The following is a 19491-nucleotide window of genomic DNA, read 5'->3' as shown; positions in this document are numbered from 1 at the left end:
ACTCCCAGACCTATTTTATATTTTTATTTGGAAACAGGATCTCTTAAGCCAGAGCACGTGGCAGGCTTCGAACCAGCGTGATCCTCCTGTCTCCGCCTCCCAAGCGCGGGGATTACAAACGTGCACCACCACGCCCGGCCTCAATTTTCTTCTTTTGACTCTTGATTTTATAACATTTCTACAGGCAAGGTCATCTATCAAACAGGAGGATGGAATATGAGGCAAACAAGATCAACAAATGTGAAGACCTGCACACGCATCACCGTTCACAGCATTCACAAGCACATGTTACCTCCAGTAGGAGGAAAGCCACGCAGGGCTTCAAGGGATCATTCACTGTTTTTGCTTTTTTTTGGTAGTTCAAGGGATTTAACCTAGGGTTACTCTACATTTAGCTACATCGTTCTGGCCATTTTCTTTTCTTTTCATTTTTTGTGGCACCGGAGATTGAACCCAGGGGCACTCTACCTCTGAGCTACACCAGCCCTATTGCACCCCCAACCCTATTTCTTATTCTTTATTTTGAAAACAGGTCTCACTGAGTTGCAAAGGGCCTCACTAAGTAGCTGAGGCTGTCCATGAACCGTGACCCTCCTGTCTCAGGCTCCTGAATTGGGATTACAAGTGTGCATTACCATGCCTGGCTCCCATTTTTATTTTCTTAGAAAATAAAATTTTATATATTATTTTTGTTATTTTAAATCTTAAAAAAAAAAACAAAATCAAAGAAGTCAAAGGGACATTCTTCATCTAAGCTCTATTTTAACTTTTATTTTGAAACAGGTGTCACTAAATTACAGAGGTTCTTACTAAATAGCTGAGGCTGGCTGAGAACCTGCTATCCTCCTGTCTCAGCTTCCAAGTACTAGGATTACAAGCATGTGCCACCATGCTAGTGAGTTGGTTTTTTTTTTCCCCTGGTACTGGGGATGAAACCCAGGGGGGCATTGTACCTCCGAGCTACACCCCCAGCCCTTCTTTTTAGTCTTTTTATTTTCAAAACAGGGTCTCCCTGGTTGCGAAAGGCCTCGCAAGAAGCTGAGGCTGTCTGTGAACCTCAATCCTCGGGTCTGTCTCCCGAATGCTGGGATGAGAAGCGTGCGCCACCATGCCTGGCTGAGTCCTGTGTTTTTAAAGATTAGAAGCTAACGTAAAATGACTATTTTACATTATTAGGACAAAATCAGAAATTGAAAAGAATCAGGTGGTACCCCCATGCTTATTTGTCCTTTCTCGTGGAGGTCATGTAAAAATGTCCATTGTTTTCACTACTATGTTAATACAAATCGAGATGTTTGATAAAGCCCTATAGCTCTATTATTTGACCCTCCTTAGCCCATGAACCATCACAGCATGTAACATGTACCTGAGTGGTAACAGCAGCAGGGGTCACTGGCGGTGCAGCTGAGGGGGACAGAGCTCCCCCTTGTTGCAAATGCCCAGAAGACTGCTGAGGTAAATGAGAGCTGGAGACAGGCGTGCTCGATCCTGAGCCAGACACTGCGTTTGGAAATGATACTGCTACATCGCTGCTGTTATAAATACCTGCAAGGAAAGAATGTTTGTTAAAATACTTAAACACTTGGCAGTAAACGTCACAGACACACAAGATTAATCAAAGTCAGAACACTTTTATTTCTTCCGCATCCCTCCCCTAATTATAAACCTTATTGTTGGTATTAAAATTGCAGTAGTATAAAACACTGATTTTTTTCATAATATTTGTCCTAAGACCCTACATGACTTTTCATTTGACAAAACAGCTTTGATGACAAAAAAAGACCAAAAAAAAAAAAAGTCACACCAGTTTTGTTAAAAATAAATTAAAAATAAGGGTTTACATGAGGTTCTTAAAACTAATGAAAGGTTTCTGTAATACAATGAAGCAATTAATAGCTGTATAATAATCACTTAGTAAGCCTTTCAAAATGCATACGCTCAGATGCCAGAACCTTGTTCTAAAAAACCTATAATGGGAAAAGCGGGGCTTAAGAGTCCCGCTAACAACCAATCTCCATTACCACAAAGAGCGCCTTTCATAGCCAGAAAACACCATCACCAGAAAAACAAAAAAACCACCAGGCTCCAGAGAGAAAGCAGACTGAGAACAGAGCTCAGGGCCACAGAGGAGACACACGCGCCCGAGGACGCGGCAGCAGCGCGCCATACTGCCGGCGGCAGCGGCGAACTCAGCGGACGGCTACAGCAAGCCGAGGTGAGCCGCTGCGGAACAGCCAGGCGGGATCTTTCGGCGCAGACAGCATTTAAAGCTCCCAGTGGCTGAGCTCAGCACACGCTGCAGGGATTCAGAGTGGAAATCAAAACCAGAGAAGAAAAAATACGCCAGCCTCACGGCCGAGGGCGTGGCAGAGGCGCCATATTGCCACCGGCGGCGGCAGCAGCAGTGAATTCACCGAGTCCAGTACAGCTACATCTACGTACTCAAGAACAGTGAGTCAAATTGCGGGCCACAGAGGAGAAATCCCAGTATTGTGCCTCCTGGGACTTGACCCAGTGAGGGAGTGGTGGTGGCAGAGATATCACACCATAGGAGAGCGTGCAACCTGGCACCCCCCATAGTTTAAAGCAGCCTCTATCGACTCCCTGGGTCGGAGACTCTGTGATACAACCCAGTAAAGGAGTAGTAGGGTCTGAGATAATACAGACTCGAGATCCAGAGCACCTTAAGTGAAGCCATAGTGACCCAAGGGAAGAACCCAGAGAAGGCACAAACCTCCGAAATCATGGGAAAGAGGAATAACACTGAAGTAATGAATGTGCACAACCCCACAACATCAGAACCTGATAAAACAGAAAATCAGAGATTTCTAGAAGATCAAATCAGGAAAATAACTGTAGAAATAATAGAGGTGCTTCGAAAAGAACTCAGAGAGAGCCAAAAAGAGATAAAGGATGCAATTAATGAAGTAAAGGCCTCAATTCAAAGCACAAACAACCGATTAGACCACATGGAGAACAGAATCTCGCTCTTAGAAGATGAGCAATCCAAAAATGAATGCATAGTTTCTAATCTAGAAAAAGATATCCAACAGCAGGAATCTGACATTGAAGAAATATGGGCCCATCTTAAGAGAGCTAACCTAAGAATAATTGGAATAGAGGAGGGAAAAGAAAGTGATACCAAAGGGATCAACAATCTCTTCAAGGAAGTAATAGCAGAAAATTTTCCAAATATAGAGCAAGAGGTTGATACACAGATCCAGGAAACTTATAGAACTCCCTTTAGACAGGATCCGAGAAGAGGATCCCCACGCCATATAATTGTCAAAATGACCAATGTGGAAGCCAAGCAGAGAATCTTAAAGGCAACAAAAACAAAGGGCCAAGTGACATTCAGAGGCAAACCAATTAGAATCACTCCAGACTTCCCAAACCAAGTCATGAGAGCCAGAAGGGCTTGGAGTAACATATTCCAAACTCTGAAAGAAAACAACTTCCAGCCAAAAATTTCCTATCCAGCAAAACTTTCTATCAAATTAGATGGAGAAATAAGAAGCTTCCATGACAAACAGAAACTGAAGGAATTTATGTCTTCAAAACCAGCGCTAGAGAAAATACTCAAAGAGATTAACTACAAAGAAGAAATAGGTAACACTCACCAGAACCAGAGAAACAAGAGTTTCCATCCAACAGACAACTAAGATTGGTTATCTGTGGAGATTCATTATTTATGTTAGTCTTTTACCTATCTCTAAATTGTATTGTTTGCCTTTATTGTTGTTAATTTTTAGGATTTCTAGTTGGAATATTAATATACCTTCAGATATAGCATTTGGAAATATTTTATCCAATTCTATTAGTAACTTTTAACTCTGTTTACATTGTCTTTGGATATACAATATTTTCTTTTATTTTTTAGGGAGTTTGTATATTCTTCTGTTGCCTGTGCCATTGAAATCATATCCAAGAAATCACTGCCAATTTCAATGTTGTGAGGTTTTATGACCCAGATTTTCTCCTAAAAGTTTATAGTCTTTAAGATTTATATTTAGGTCTTTTATCTAGTTTGAGTTAATACTTGTATGTAGGATTAGGTAAGGGTCCAATTTTATTCTTTTCCATGTAATTATTATTTTTCAACAATATTTAGTTAAAAGATTATTATTTCCACCACCAAATCTTCGTGGAAACTTTGTCAAAAATAACTTGACAATATAGGGAAGAAGTTAGCTCTAGGCTTGTATTTAACTCCAATGGTCTATATATCTGCCTTTAGAACAGTACTACACTGTTTCAATTATTGTAGCTTTATATGGTTTGAAATCAGAAAATATACATCTTCTAGCTTTGTTTTTGCTTCGAGATTGTTTTGGGTATCTAGAGTCCATATTCCATATCAGGATAGATTTTTTTCTGAAAAATAAATAAATGTATGATAGCTTCACCTAAAAAAAAGAAAAAAATATTCTCTGGTAAGAAAGAAAGCAAAAAGAAATATTGAAATGTTATCTTTAAGTCATCAAAAGCTTGGTATCAGACAAATGAAACTGTTATGTGAGATTATCATATTTAATTTTGGATAAATTGCTATAATACTAGATGTCAACCACTAAGCCAAGCATGGGAGGGAGGGATGGGGAGAGAATGGGGTGGGGATCGGGTGGGGACTGACTGGGCGATGTGTGCATGTATGTCTACAAAAGTTTGTATCCCACTATGATGTATGAATACAGTGCACCAATAAAATAAAATTAAAAAAAAAATAAATAAAATAAAATAAAATAAAAAACCTATAATGTAGGCTGGGCGTAGTGGCGCCTGTAACACACACACACACACACACACACACACACACACACTATGATGTAGAAATAAAAGTACAACAGGCCTAGATTTGAAATTCAGAGAGCAAAAAGGAGGCTGATGACCTTCCTGTGACAGAGCCACGAGAATACAGAATCAAGATGCGTTCCAGAGACACCCAGGAGCTAGAGCAAGCACAACCTATGACTGTCTGCGATGTGTGCACAGGGGCAGGGAGAATGAAGAGAGAGACCTAAGGCGTGGAAATGACTTGGACCTTGGTACGCATATCATTCACTTCAGGAAACAGGAGACAAAAGAGGGAGGTGAGAGAAAACTATGCTAAAAAGAAACAAACAGCTACTGGGAAAAAGTGTTTTGAGTTTGGCTTTTTAATGGACAAATTACCCATTTATGCTGAAAATGAGAAGATCATAGAGAAGAGAGGCTCTCTGGGAATGAAAGAAGAGAGGACGACATTTACAAACCAGTACTGCTCAACCAAAGCTGCTCCTGCCCCCTCCCCCGGACATGTGACAATGTCTGAAAACATTGGGTTATCAAAACTGGGGATTACTACCACTATTTCCTGGGTAGAGGCCAAGGATGCCGCAAAGGACAATACCCAAACAAAACAGACCTAGCTCAAGTATCAAGATTGTGGAGCCTGAGAAACCCTACTATAACCCAGTACTCACAGAAGAGAGGGAAACGGTCTCAACACATTGTAGAGGGCCTCACCAAATTCCTGAGGCTGGCCATGAACTGGTGATCCTCCTGTCTCAGCCTCCCAAGTACTGGGATTACAAGTGTGCACCACTATATCCGGCTGATGGACATTATTCTAAAAACCCTGTAAAGGAAGATCTCAGGTTCAAGAGCACCCTGAGCAACTCAGTGAGACCCTGTTTCAAAACAAAACAAGGGGGTGTAGCTTGGAGGTAGAAAGGAAAAGGCCAGAGATAATGGAAAGTTGCTCAAGGACTTTAAGCAGAAGCTTATTGTGAACAGACTGTTGATGAAGCAAAGCATACACCACTGCCAGTGGGCTTCAAAGAAAACTATAAAGGGCTGCTGCAATAGAACTGATGTTTATAAAAACTGAGATTTAACTAAAGCAAAATTCATACACCCAGTGACCAAAGAGACCTGAAAAATAACCATGAGCAAAACCAGAGTGACTCGAGCATCAGTAAGAGGGAGTGGTGGTAACCTTCACTAAAATAATAGCACCTGACAGTATTTGGTTTCTAAGTGCAGGTAACCATGCTATAGCACAACGAGACAACTATGTTTGCCAGTTTTAAAAGAGCAAATAGTTAACCAGGCGTGGTGGCACACACTTGTAATCTCAGCCCTTGGGAGGCTGAGAAAGGAGGATCACACAGCCAGTCTCAGCTTTTTAGTGAGGCTCTCAGCAACTTAGCGAGACCTTGTTTCCAGGGTAGTAGTAGCTGAGGCTTTCCATGAACCGCGATCCTCCTGTCTCAGCCTCCCAATGCTGGGATTACAAGTGTGAATGAAACACCTCGCCTGGCATCTAATTTTATTTTAAAATAAGGATTGTTAATTTTCCTCAACATCTCAAGTATGACTGAGAGAGCATAAACAGTTTACTAAGACCTCTGGATCTTTCTTTAAATAGATTATTGTGTTTGTATCTACTTTCTACTTCATTCTGTTTTCATCTTTTACAAGTCATATACTATTTTAACTCAAATCAAAGTGACATTCGAGTTAAACAGAAGTGAATCCCACAATGCACAGATCTAGGAAAATGTTCTCAAATGCAACTGCCCAGGATGGAGAACAGAATAAAGATGCAGAATGAGGATATGCTGATTCATACCCATTTACCTGTTTATCCATTCCGGCATCCCGCCACCCATCTAGCAAGTAAATACTGATTAGCTACTGGGAAACAGGAAAGGTAAGCTCTCTAGAAACTTAAAACATTAGGAAGGAAACCATTAAAACAAACATATAAAGCTGGGCATGGTGCCATAAGCTTATAATCTGGAAGTCTGAGGCAGGAGGACTGCAGTTCTGAGGGTAGCCTCAGCAACCTAGAGACCCAGTTTCCAATTTTGTTTGGGGGTGGGCTAAAGAGATTATTTGCAATAATAAGCTATTTAAAGAAATTAGCTAGTTTTAAAAATATAGAAATGGAAGCTATAAAAGACAGGTTAAGAAACATGAGGACAGAAACGAAGTCCAAACAAGCCTAACAAAAACGTTTGAGATAAGCTGAAAAAGAGAAAAAGCAACTTATAAATATAATGGCTAAGATTGTGTCCAGAAGTGATGAGACATATGAATTCTATCAGAGAGCAAAAGAGTTAAGAAGAATCAAATCAAGTCATGTCACAAAAACAAAAAAAGAGTCTTAAATATTTGAGTGAGCTGTGGTAAAAATTTGAGGACTGAGTGCAGAAACAGAAGCACAGGAATAAAAATAAATTTAGAGTTAAGTTTTTTGGGGTACGGTGTTTTGGCTCTACTGCCTTCAAGAGGAGAGATGCCAGCGTATGACTAGACAGGGACGGGGACGAGTCAAGAGGACACCAACGTAACAAGGTGCTCTGTGAGAAGGCGGCTTTGAGGGAAACCCAGAGAGTGGGTGGAGGATGGCCCTGGGCTGTAAGCGCCTCAAGATGGGTGGTGACTTCAGCAGGTATGCAGAAATGGATGATTATTGCAAGGTAATTTAAACGTCAGCTAATGCTACCATGAATATGTAATGTTATGAATTTTATACTACATGGTATGACTTTTTTTCTCTATAAATACTTAGCTCAGATGAAGTATAAAAATATGGGCAGTCGGGGCCGGGATGTAGCTCAGTGCTTTGCAGGTATGGGACTCTGGGTTCGATCCAGGTTCCAAAAGACAAAATAAAAGAACCTCTTAAAAAAAAAAAAAAGCTAAAAATATGGGTAGTCAGGTTAATGCAGAAGAGAACACTTCAACTTATTAAGATGATGAGACATGTCAAAATTAGTAACAATCATAAATCCAAGTGGGAAGCATCAAGAAATATTTCACAGTGATTTTTTTTCTAGTGTTTTAAAGAAACAAATGGGCTGGGCATGGTAGGGCATGCTTGTAATCCCAGTACTTGGGAGGCTGAGACAAGAGGATTCCAGGTTACTAGAACAGCCTCAGCAGGTAGTGAAACTCTCATCAGCTCTGTGAGACCCTGTTTAAAAAAAAAAAAAAAAAACTGGCGTGGTGGCACACACGCTTGTGATCCCAGCATTGGGAGGCTAAGACTGGAGGATTGTGGTTCAATGACAGCCCTGATATTTTTGAGGCCCTCTGCAACTCAATGAGATCCTGTTTCAAAATAAAGAATAAAAAAATAGGGCAGGGGATGTAGCTCGAAGTTCCATCCCCAGACCCGCAAAAAAAAAAAAAAAAAAAAAAAAAAAAAGACTGGAAGTATAGCTCAGAGGTAGAATGCCTCTGGGTTCAATCACCACCACCACCACCACCACCACCACCACCACCACCACCACCACACCACACCACACCACACCACACACCCTGTTCCGGGTTTGGTGCCTGCTACATTTTGGCTCTTCAATGCCCCCAAAAGCCCAAGGGTTAGAAGCCTGCTCCCCAGGGAAGCAGTATTGGGCAAGTAGTAAAAGAGTTGGAGCCTCATAGGAAATCTTTTAGGTCACTGGAGGTGTGATTTTTTGGTGTGTGCATGGTACTGGAGGATTGAACCCACCAGCATTCTTTCCTCTGAATTATATCCCCAGCCCTTTTTATTTATTCATTTTGAAACAGGCTCTCACTAGATTACTGAGTCTCACTAATTTGCCAAGGCCTGGAACCTGGAGTCCTCCTGTCTTAGCCTCTCAAGCACCAGGATTACAGGTGTGCACCACCACACCCTGCCAGAGGTGCGCTCTTCAAAGAAAAAGTGGAACCCCAGGCGCTTCCCTCCTCATCTCTCTGGCTTCCAGGACATGAGGTAGCCAAGTTCGCTCTCCACATGTCCTCACACGATGTGCTGTCGCACCACAGGTCTAAAAGCAAAGAAAGCAACCAGTCGCAGAGTGGAACCTCCAAAACCAAACCAAAGAGGCCTTTCCTCCTTTGTTACAGTGACGGAAACTAATACATCACAGAGACATTTCCAAGTTGCTAGACAAGCTTCCTGAACATCACTTGATAAATGCAATTCAGGAGAAACTTTAGGACATCAGCATAATCTTTACATTCCCAGTATTTCCTGTTTTTTGTTATAATAACTGTGTCTCTAAAGATAACCTTTTCACACGTCTATTTCCGTATGATCGGCTTTGCTGCCTATGAGCTCCTTTTCAGACCTCTCTCCTGAAGAAGCAGTTCAATAGTAGCAATCCAAAGCTTGAGACTTCTGTCCTGGCCGGGCGGTGGCGCACGCATAATCCCCGCGCTTGGGAGGCGGAGACAGGAGGATCACGCAGGTTCGAAGCCAGTAGCTGGCTTAAGAGACCCTGCTTCCAAAAATAAAAGTATGAAATAGGTCTGGGAGTGTGGCCTGGAGGTAAAAGGGCTTCCAGGAACCACAGTACTACCAAAAAAAAAAAAAAATTGTTTTAAATATTTTAAATTTTCCTACAATGCATCTAGGTGAATTTTTTTCCCCCTTTGGTCTTATTTCTTTGGCAGTCTACAGACTACTCAATCTAAGGTCTTTTTTTTGTCTGTTCTTGATACTACTATCTAAAGCCAGGTGTGTTTTCCCTCTGAGCTTTGAAACAGGGTCTCTAAGTTGGCCTTGAAGCCATGTGCCATCATGCCTGGCTCAATCTACTATCTCTAATATTTGCCTTTTCCCTCTTTCCGGGATTTCCTTTACGTGATTTGCCCACTGGTTATTTTGTTCTCAGTTTTACTCATTATATTATATATTCTACTTGTTTTCTTTACTTATTATTGTTTTTAACAGCCAAGATTCCTACTTCTTTTAATATTGTTTCAAATTACACTTACTGCTTCTTGTGTCTCCTATTATGTTTATTAAACTGATTTGCTTTCTATCTATAGTTCCTTCAGGACAAAGCTGTATGGAAAATGAGATTTTCTATTATTGCTAACATAGATAAGAGATTTTTGGTTTCCTAAATTAGAAATAGCTTTCAATACGAGCTTTTAAAAAATGAAAACTTTTACTTGTTCCTAATATGACAAGCATAATGGAAAAATTCCAAAAGCAGAATCCCAAATACTTTGCTTTCATTATGTATACATTGCACTGTCAGGAATGGGTTTATACATATACCCAGAAGTCCTGAAAGAAAACAATCCTCTAGCTGGGCATGGCAGTGTACACTTGTAATCCCAGTACATGGGAGGCTGAGACAAGAGGATCGCATGTTCCTGGCAGTCCGTAGTAACTTAGTGAGACCCCAGCAACTTAGTAAGATCTTGTTTTAAAATAAAGAATAAAAAATAGAGTTGGAAGTGTAGCTTGAAGGTAGAATGACCCTGGGTTTGAACCTCAGTACAAGGAAGGGAGAGGAAGGAAATCCTCTGAGTATCTGAGTATCAAACAAGTACCATCAACCATCTATAGGAACAGCCTAGAGACATGGTCTGTAACTAGAGCTTTTGTGTGTATGTGTGGTACTTGGGGTGGAACCCAGAGGCTTTTTACCTATGGGCTATACTCCCAGACCTATTTTATATTTTTTATTTGGAAACAGGGTCTCACTAAGTTGCTGAGATCCTCACTAAGTAGCAGAGGCTGGCCTCAAGCCTGTGTGGTCCTCCTGTTTCAGCCTCCTAAGGGCGGGGATAACAAGCGTGCACCACCACGCCCGGGTGATTTGGTGAGTCTGGGGATGGAACCCAGAGGCATTTGACCTCCAAGCTACACCCCTTGCCCTGTTTTTTATTCTTTATTTTGAAGCAGGGTCTCACTAAGTTGCGGAGGGCCTGACTAAATAGCTGAGGCTGTCCGCAAACCGCAATCCTCCAGTCTCAGCCTCCCAAATGCTGGGATTACAAGCATGCACCACCACGCCCGACTAACTCTCTTAAACCTTATACCCATGTTCCTCTAGAGCTTTTCTTTCTACCTATTAGGACCTCCCTTCCCTTTTGTGGCACTGAGGATTTAACCCAGGGGCATTCTACCTCCAATGTACACGCTCAGCCCTATTTTATTCTTTAGGTTTTTAAAAATTTAATTTTAATTTTTCGGTACTGGGGATGGAACCCAGGGACATCCTACCTCTAAGCTATATCCCAATCCTATTTTTTATTCTTTATTTTGAAGCAGGGTCTCACTGAGTTGCAAAGGGCCTAAGTAGCTGAGGCTGTCTGTGATCCTCCAGTCTCAACCTACCAAATGCTGGGATTACAAGTGTGCGCCACCACTCCTGGCTTTATTCTTTATTTTGAAACAGGGCCTCACTAAGTTGAGGAGGGCCTCCCTCAATAAGTACCTGAGGCTGGCTGTGAAACTGGGATCCTATCTCAGCCTCCCAAGTACTGAGATTACAAGTGTGTGCCAACATACCTGGCTTATTTTTATTTTGAAACAGAGTCTTGCTAGGTTTGTGAGAGTCTCAATACTGGCTGAGACTGTCCTCAAACCTTAGATCCTTATAGGTGTGTACCATCACACCCAGCAAGACTTCCCTATTTTAAAATAAGCCTCAAGCAACCTCTCTCAGTCAAGATCGAGTTTTAGTTATTACCTCTAATATAACTTGTTACGATTCTCTTTCATGCCCAAACTCATTGTGTTTGTGTGCTACTTATTTTACTAGTAATCCTCCCCAGCTACTGCCATTCAATTCATTGAAAACTAGAACCATGCCGGGCGTGGTGGGCACGCTTGTGATTCCAGCATTCGGGAGGCTGAGACAGGAGGATCTCGGTTCACGGACAGCCTCAGCTACTTAGTGAGGCCCTCCACAACTCAGTGAGACCCGGTTTCAAAATAAAGAATAAAAAATAGGGCAGGGGGTGTAGCTCGGAGGTCAAATGCCCCTGGGTTCCAGCCCCAGACCCGCAAAAAAAAAAAAAAAAAAAGAAAACTAGAACCAGTTCTCCTTAGGCCTGAATACATATGACTATAACAAAAACCTGTTCGGTTTCTCTGTTCCAGCATTAGCTCTTTTCCATCTTACTATATGCAACTGACAAATGAATCTTCCTAAAGAACAAGCATCTTTAGTCCCTACTCAACCACCAGCTACTTTTGACTTCTTGGCCTACTAGCTTAAGGCTGTTATTGTTTCAAATATTTCATATCAAATATTGGTATCACTGTCACTTTGCAATCTTATATTCTGTACCACAGGCTGTGCAAACTGTACACCTGAGATTGGGTGTTTAGTTATCATCCCTATCTCCAATATCTAAATTCTACACATTATTTAAGAATTAGGTCAAATGTTACATTATCTGGACATTGCATTCCTTCAGTGTGAAGTAATTTTCTCTGACTTTGAACTCTTTGTACTGCAGATCATTAAACAAATTACAGTTAACCTAGTGTGGTGGCGCACGCTTGTAATCCCAGCATTCGGGAGGCTGAGACCAGAGAGTAACAGTTCGGGGCCAGCCTCAGCTACTTGGTGAGGCCCTCTGGAACTTAGTGAGACCCTGTTTCAAGAAGGCTGGGGGTGTAGCTTGGAGGCTGAATGCCCCTGGGTTTCATCCCCAGTACTGAAAAAAAGAAAGGAAAAAAAAGTTAACTACATCCTCTGAAATTCCTATTAATAAACAGATTTCTTTTCCTTTTAGATTGTTTATTCCCAAAGGCAGGATCCATTTCTACTATATACTTGCAACTAACAAGGATTTTGCATATATAATTTTATAATTGTCAAATGGGGGGTCTTGAAAAGGGAAATGAAAGACTTTAGAGAAAGGGTGGAATAGATTGCAAAAGAAGAATACATTTCATTCTCTAGTTTAGAATTTAAATGGTCAGTTTCACTTGATTTAGAAGAATCTGAGTGGTCTATTAAAGGTCTCACATTCTTTTGACACATATGTAGAAAGTGCCTTTAAGCCGGGCGTGGTGGCGCACGCTTGTAATCCCCGTACTTGGGAGGCCGAGACAGGAGGATTGAAGTCACCTTAAGTACTGAGTGAGGCTCTCACCAATTCAGTGACTCTGTTTTCTTTTTTCTTTTCTTTTTTTTTTTTGGTGGTACTGGGGGTGGAACCCTGGGCTTTCTACCTCCAGGCTATACTCCCAGACCTGTTTTATACTTTATTTGGAAACAGGGTCTCACTAAGTAGCTGAGGCTGGCTTCGAACCTGTGCGATCCTCCTGTCTCAGCCTCCCAAGCGTGGGGATTACAGGCGTGCACCACCACGCCCGGCTGAGACACTGTTTTCAAATAAAGTATAAAAATAAGTCTGGGAGTACAGCCCAGAAGTACAAAAGCCCTTGGGTTCCACCCCCAGTATCACAAAAAGAAAGAAAGACAAAGACAGAAAGAAAGAAGAGAGGGAGGGAGGGAGGGAGGGAGGGAGGGAGGGAGGGAGGGAGGGAGGGAAGGAGGGGAAATTTTTTCTTTGGTGGTACTGGGAATGGAACCCAGGAACACTGTTATCTCTAAGATATGCTCCCAGCCTACTTCTTAGTCTTTTTTTAAATTTTTGAAACAGGGTCTCTCTCACTGAGTTGCAAAGGGCCTCACTAAGTAGCTGAGCCTCACTAAGTAGCTGAAGCTGTCTGTGAACTGTGATCCTCGGGTCTCAGCCTCCCGAATGCTGAGATTACAAGCATGTGCCACCACGCCCAGCTAACCCTGGCCCTTTTTGTTGTTGTTGTTTTGAAACAGGGCTTTTCTAGGTTGCCGAGTCTCACTAGGTTTCTGAGGCTGGTTTCAAACCTGTGATCCTCCTGTCTCAGCTCCCACTTATAGAGATTACAGGTGTGCACCACCATGTTTGGCTTTTTTTGGGGGGGTAGGGGAGATAGTGAGGATTGAACTCAGGAGTGCTCTAACTATACTCTCAGCCCCTTTTTTTTGAAACTGGGTCTCACCAAGTTGCTAAAGCTGTATAGCTGGCTTCCCATCTCAGCCTCTCAAGCACTGGGATCACAGGCATGAACCACAGTGCCCAGTGACTTTAGTGATCCTAAAACTCATCTACTGTGTCTTAATGCAATATGACAAATCCAAGTAAGTATTCAATAAAGACATGATAACACAGTTCATCCCACCTACCACCCAGGATCATGGGTAAATTCTTTCAGGCATTCTTTTTTATAACTTCAGATCTGTTTTACATGAGGTTTCCAGGTGACCTTAGGATTAATTTACTATTATTACCCTTCACAGCCATGCTTGAATTTGGTACATACCTATTAACTTAAGCTCCTGTTTTGTTAGTGTAGAACTGTCATCTCTGTCTAAAGAAAAGACACATTTTAATTTCTGATTTTTTCATCATCACTTCCTAAAAGCCACCATGATAGATAGATAAGAAGAATTTAAGATATCTTGGGGAGGGGATTCATAGGGTTAAAGCTCCAAATTTATGTGTAGTATTCTAAATAAATAATCGATGGCATTATTCTATAATTAATTTAAAAGAAACGCTCACACAACTCACATTATTTATACTACTTCCCTCACTAAAGAGGGAATTTTTTAGGTTCTCTCCTCTTGCAGTTTGATGAGCCCCTTGTGAAGTCATTTTGCTTCACGGCAGTTAAGATGCATACTCAAAGTATCTCTCTCCGCCAGTGGCTGACTCACCCACCACATGTGGCCATCTCCGTATGCTAGCGCTTGGCAAGGTTCTGCAGTGTTGGCCCAGTTCTTTCCCACGTGTGCTTATCACCACCCTGCTGCCCACGGCTCTGAACCATCTCATCATGTGTGCTGCTATCAGGCTCACCTCAAAGGCTCCTTAAGAAGTTATAACTATACTCTACACTTTGAAACTATAATGAATAAACATCTCTCCCAAGCTGGGTGGTGGCACAAGCTTGTAAACCCAGTACTTGGGAGGCTGATAGTAGGATCACAGGTTCAAGGCCAGTCTCCAAAAATGTATAAGGTCCTCTGCAACCTACTGAGATCCTATTTTAAAATAAAGAAATAAAATAGGGCTCAGGGTATAACTCAGAAGTAGAATGCCCTTGAGTTTCATTCCCAGTACAAAAAAAAAAAAACCTCTTCCTTTTTTTTCTTGGTGATTCAAAGGAGTGATTCTAAGTTCTACTTTCCTTTAGGTAACTCTGGGGACTTACCCCAACCCTCTGTGATCTTTTACTATGTTCAAGGCCTAGACCAAACCCTAACGCACGTTTTTTTTTGAGAGCCTTACTGGGGACTGAACCTAACGGGCACTCTACAACTGACCTACATCCCTGCTAAGTGTTCCAGGCTGGCCTGGCGTTTGTGATCCTCCTGTCTCCACCTACCGAGCTGCTGGGACTACAGGAGCCACCACTGCACCTGGTTCCCCTGATCCCACTTTCCCCTTAATTTCCTGGACTCAGTGATTCACAATTTTGCACTATGAGAAAAATCTAGTAGCATGTGTTATGTGCTGGGGTTGTGGCAACTTACTGTACAGCATAAACTCTGTAAGCATATTTCACATTGTTCCTCCAAGTAAGGAAAAACAAGTGGGCCGTGGTTAAAAAGGAATCAGACATAGAACGGTATAGATCAACTGTTTTGAATCCTGCTGTTCGCACTGACAACTCATCCCGTTAGTGAATCTCATTACACAGTGAGCCTACAATGACACTGGCCGGCAGCAGGTAGAGATCACTCACCTCTCTTGGATTCCTACCCACTTAAAGCTTTTTGGAAATGAAAGGATTCGCGTGAAGACCAAAGATCCAGCTTCCTACAAACTAATCTGACTTCCTGAGCAGGCTCTTCCTCTTGAGGAAGAATGTTCACCTCTAAATCAATTAGCATTTACTTATCCTCACCCTATCACAGACATATGTGAATAACTGGTTAATATTACTTTACCTCCTTTATCAAAGAAAGATTTGTTTAATTAGCATAGTCGTGACAGTATAAATGCAATAGTTAAAGGGGATTTAAATGTACAATGACAAACAAAAATTAATAGGAATATTCTGCTGTGAAAATTAATCTAAGTTCTTGAGCTTTCTATCTACTACTTATGAGTTATCGTAAAAGTAAGAAAAGCAAAGACAAATAAATTCAAACTGTTCCTGTACCAAAGAACCAAATTGCGATGTTGAAAACGAGACTGTCTAATATAGTTTAATTCCCACATAAACATATTACCAAGAACATATGAAACTCACTGGAGGGCTATATAGGAACATTCAGTAACATTTATTGAGAGCCTATTAGGTTATGAGTTAAACACAGGTAAGTAAAGAACAAACTACTTTCCACACTTAATAGGTTAATAGGCTAATAAGGAAGAAAAATGTGTAAACAATACAAGAACAAAATCATACCAAGATAGAAAAATGAAACCAGAACAATGATATACTACTATTCAATGGACTACAAAACTACTAAACTGTGATCTGGGCTTGGGCGTGTGGCATACACCCCTAGTCCTAGCTGCTCAGGAGGCTGAGGCAGGAGGATGCCAAGTTGGAAGACAGCCTGAGCAACTTAGCGAGAGAGACTGTTTCAAAAAAAGAAAGGGCTGGGGACAGGAGGCTCAGTGGTCCAGACCCCTGGGTTCATTCCTCAGTACTGAAAGAAAAAAGAAAAGAAAAACCCACTAAGCTGTAATCTTTTCTTATGTATTATTTGTTCCATTGTGTGTCTGTGTGTGTTTCACTGGGGAAATGAACCCAGAATGTTCTGCCTCTGAGCTACACCCCTAGCCCTATTTTATATTTTCAAACAGGATCTCACTAAGTTACCCCCTTGAACCTACGATCCTCCTGTTTTAGCAGTACTGGGATCCCAAGTACTGGGATCACAAGTGTATACCACCTTGCCCAGCACTTCACCATTATTATAAGCATTCTAAATATGTATTCTATGAAACAGAATATAAACTTAAGAGTTTATTAAGATTATTAAATCTGAGCCAGGCGTGGTGGGGCACCCTGTCATCCCAGCATTTGGGAGGCTGAGACAGGAGGATCGTGGTTCACAGCCAGCCTCAGCTACTTAGTGAGGCCCTCTGCAACTCAGTGAGATCCTGTTTCAAAATAAAGAATAAAAAATAGGGCAGTGGATGTAGCTCAGAGGTAGAATGCCCCTGGGTTCCATCCCCAGACCCGCAAAGAAAAAAAAGAAAGATGATTAAATCTGTATTCTCTTAGAAAAACTGCCTAGTTCCAAGGCACCCACACAAAACCAAACCTCAGGAAACACAAAACACTTCAACTTTGCTCCACAGCTATTTAAAGTTTATTCTCCATGTTTCGTTTTATTTTGTTTGCAGTACTGGGAATTGAACCCAGAGGCATTCTACTTCTGAACTACACTCCCAGCCCCCCCCCCCTTTTAAATTATTTTGAAACAGGGTCTCACTAAGTTGCAGAGGGCCTCACTAACCAGCTGAGGATAGCTGTGAATCTGGGATCCTTCTGTCTCAGCCTCCCAAGTACTGGGCTTACAAGTGTGTGCCACCACACTTGGCTTTTTTTTTTCTTTAAAGTTTCATAAAAGTGAGGTAAAAATGACTAAGATATAGAACACAAAAATAGGCCGGGCGTGGTGGCGCACGCTTGTAATCCCCACGCTTGGGAGGCTGAGACAGGAGGATCCAACAGGAGTGAAGCCAGCCTCGGCTACTGAGTGAGGCCCTCAGAAACTTAGTGAGACCCTGTTTCCAAATAAAGTGTAAAAAATAGGTCTGGGAGTGTAGCCTGGATGTGGAAAAGCCCCTGGGTACCAAAAATAAAAAATAGGACACAAAAACATAAACATAAAATGAGATAAATATGACCAAGATATAAAGCACATAAACATAGAACAATTAAAACATTTTGAGAATTCAAAAATATTAAAGATAGAGTATGTGCTGGTAATTCTGTTAAAAGAAAAAGATTGTAGGAGATAAAACTATTTAGATTTAAAGGCTACTCTTAGTAGATTTTAAAAGGTGGGGAGGAGTACTTGGGATGCTAAGACAGGAAGAAGACTGCAGATTCTAGACCATCTTGAGCAACCTAGCATGACCCTGTTTCCAAATTTAAAAAAAAAATAATAATAATAATAAAAAGCTGGATGTAGACTGGAGGTAGAATGCCCTGGGCTCAATCCCCAGTCCCTTCTACCCCCAAATTGTAGAAAGCACAGCAGTAGCTACAATAAGTTTAAGCCATGCATCTCGCAGAGAACAGTACAGGTTATCAGGAACAAGGTGGGTCCCGCTGAGGCACCATAATGTTGGACTGAACAGATGAGACTAGAGAATCCCCTAACGACCAGATGAAAACCTCCATACGCTATGCCATGAGTTTTATCCAACAAACACCAGAAATCGAGGCAGGCGTGGTGGCGTGCACTTGTAATCCCAGCATTTGGGGGACTGAGACAGGCGGAGTGTGGTTTGTGGACAGCTTCAGCTACCCTTTACAACTCAGTGAGACCCGGTTTCAAAATAAAGAATTAATGCCGGGCGTGGCGGCGCACGCTTGTAATCCCCACGCTTGGGAGGCGGAGACAAGAGGATCGCGCAGGTTCGAAGCCAGCTGTGCTGGCTTAAGAGACCCTGTTTCCAAATAAAAATATAAAAAATAGGTGTCTGGGAGTGTAGCCCGGAGTCTAGGGTTTCCAGGAACCCCAGTACCACCAAAAAGAATTTTAAAAATTGGGCTAAGGGTGTAACTCTGAGGTAGAATGCCCCTTAGTCCATCTCCAGTACCACACACACACACACACACACACAAAAAGGCAGAAAGTGCGTGCATGTGTGTGTGTTACTAGGGAATGAACCCAGAGGCATTTTACCTCCAAATTAAACCCCCAGCCCTATTTTTACTTTCAAACAGGGTCTTGCTAGGTTGATGGAGTCTCACTACTTGCTGAGGCTGTCCTCTAATCAGCAATCCTCTCCTGTCTCAGCCTCCCAAGTACTAGGATTACAAACATGTGCTCCTGGATTTCCCAGACATTCTTTAACACAGCGTGACATGGTCTGTGTATTTGTTTGTGCCTGAATTATGTATGGGGGGACGGATGAGGGGTGTGCACAGTACAGGATATCGTACCCAAGACCTCACATGCTAAGCAAGCATTCAGTAGTAGCACTGAGCTACATCCTCAACCCTTTTTTATTTCTTTTATTTATTTATTTTTTTGGAGCCAACCTGCCCAGGTCAGCCTCAACTTGTGATTCTCCTGCCTCAGATTCCTTGCCTGATCTGATCTGCGCCTTAGACATTCAATTCTGACAGCACAAAGAGAAGGGACTGAATAATGGAGTGAAGCTTAAGAGTTGCTCAAAGAGTTCAGATGAAAAATCATGTTGGACTTAACCAGCAGAGGCAAAGGAAATATAAAAGGGGTTGAAAAGAGTAAACTGATAAATAGGGTGAACCTTAAAAAAAATTATGATCAAGAAAATAACACAGCTGGGTGGTGGTGTATACTTGTAATTCCCGCGCTTGGGAGGCTGAGACAGGAGGATCGCACGGGTTAGAAGCCAGCCTCAGCTACTTAGTGAGGCTTTCAGCAACTTAGTGAGACGCTATTCCCAAATAAAATATAAAAAAGGTCTGGGAGTATAGCCCGGAGGTAGAAAGCCTCTGGATTCCACCCCCAGTACCACCAAAAAAAAATT

At 41.9% G+C, this 19491-nt stretch overlaps 1 protein-coding gene across 3 annotated transcripts in view; it reads right to left on the bottom strand.

Annotated features, from left to right (window-relative positions):
• The window catches only part of MLLT10 (MLLT10 histone lysine methyltransferase DOT1L cofactor), a gene marked incomplete at both ends in the record, with an annotated part of 141344 nt that overhangs the window by 36544 nt on the left and 85309 nt on the right, over positions 1-19491 (bottom strand). For 2 of the 3 annotated variants that reach the window (XM_080717093.1, XM_080717094.1), the window contains one exon: positions 1367-1545. In XM_080717093.1, the coding sequence (XP_080573219.1) occupies positions 1367-1545 (179 nt within the window). Of the gene's footprint in view, positions 1-1366; positions 1546-14098; positions 14147-19491 lie in introns of all 3 variants that reach the window. The other variant, XM_080717092.1, reaches the window with a different exon arrangement.

This window comes from Muscardinus avellanarius (assembly GCF_963383645.1).
Source record: "Muscardinus avellanarius genome assembly, chromosome: 20".
Classification (NCBI taxonomy): domain Eukaryota; kingdom Metazoa; phylum Chordata; class Mammalia; order Rodentia; family Gliridae; genus Muscardinus; species Muscardinus avellanarius.
This window is presented reverse-complemented; position numbering and strand designations above follow the sequence as displayed.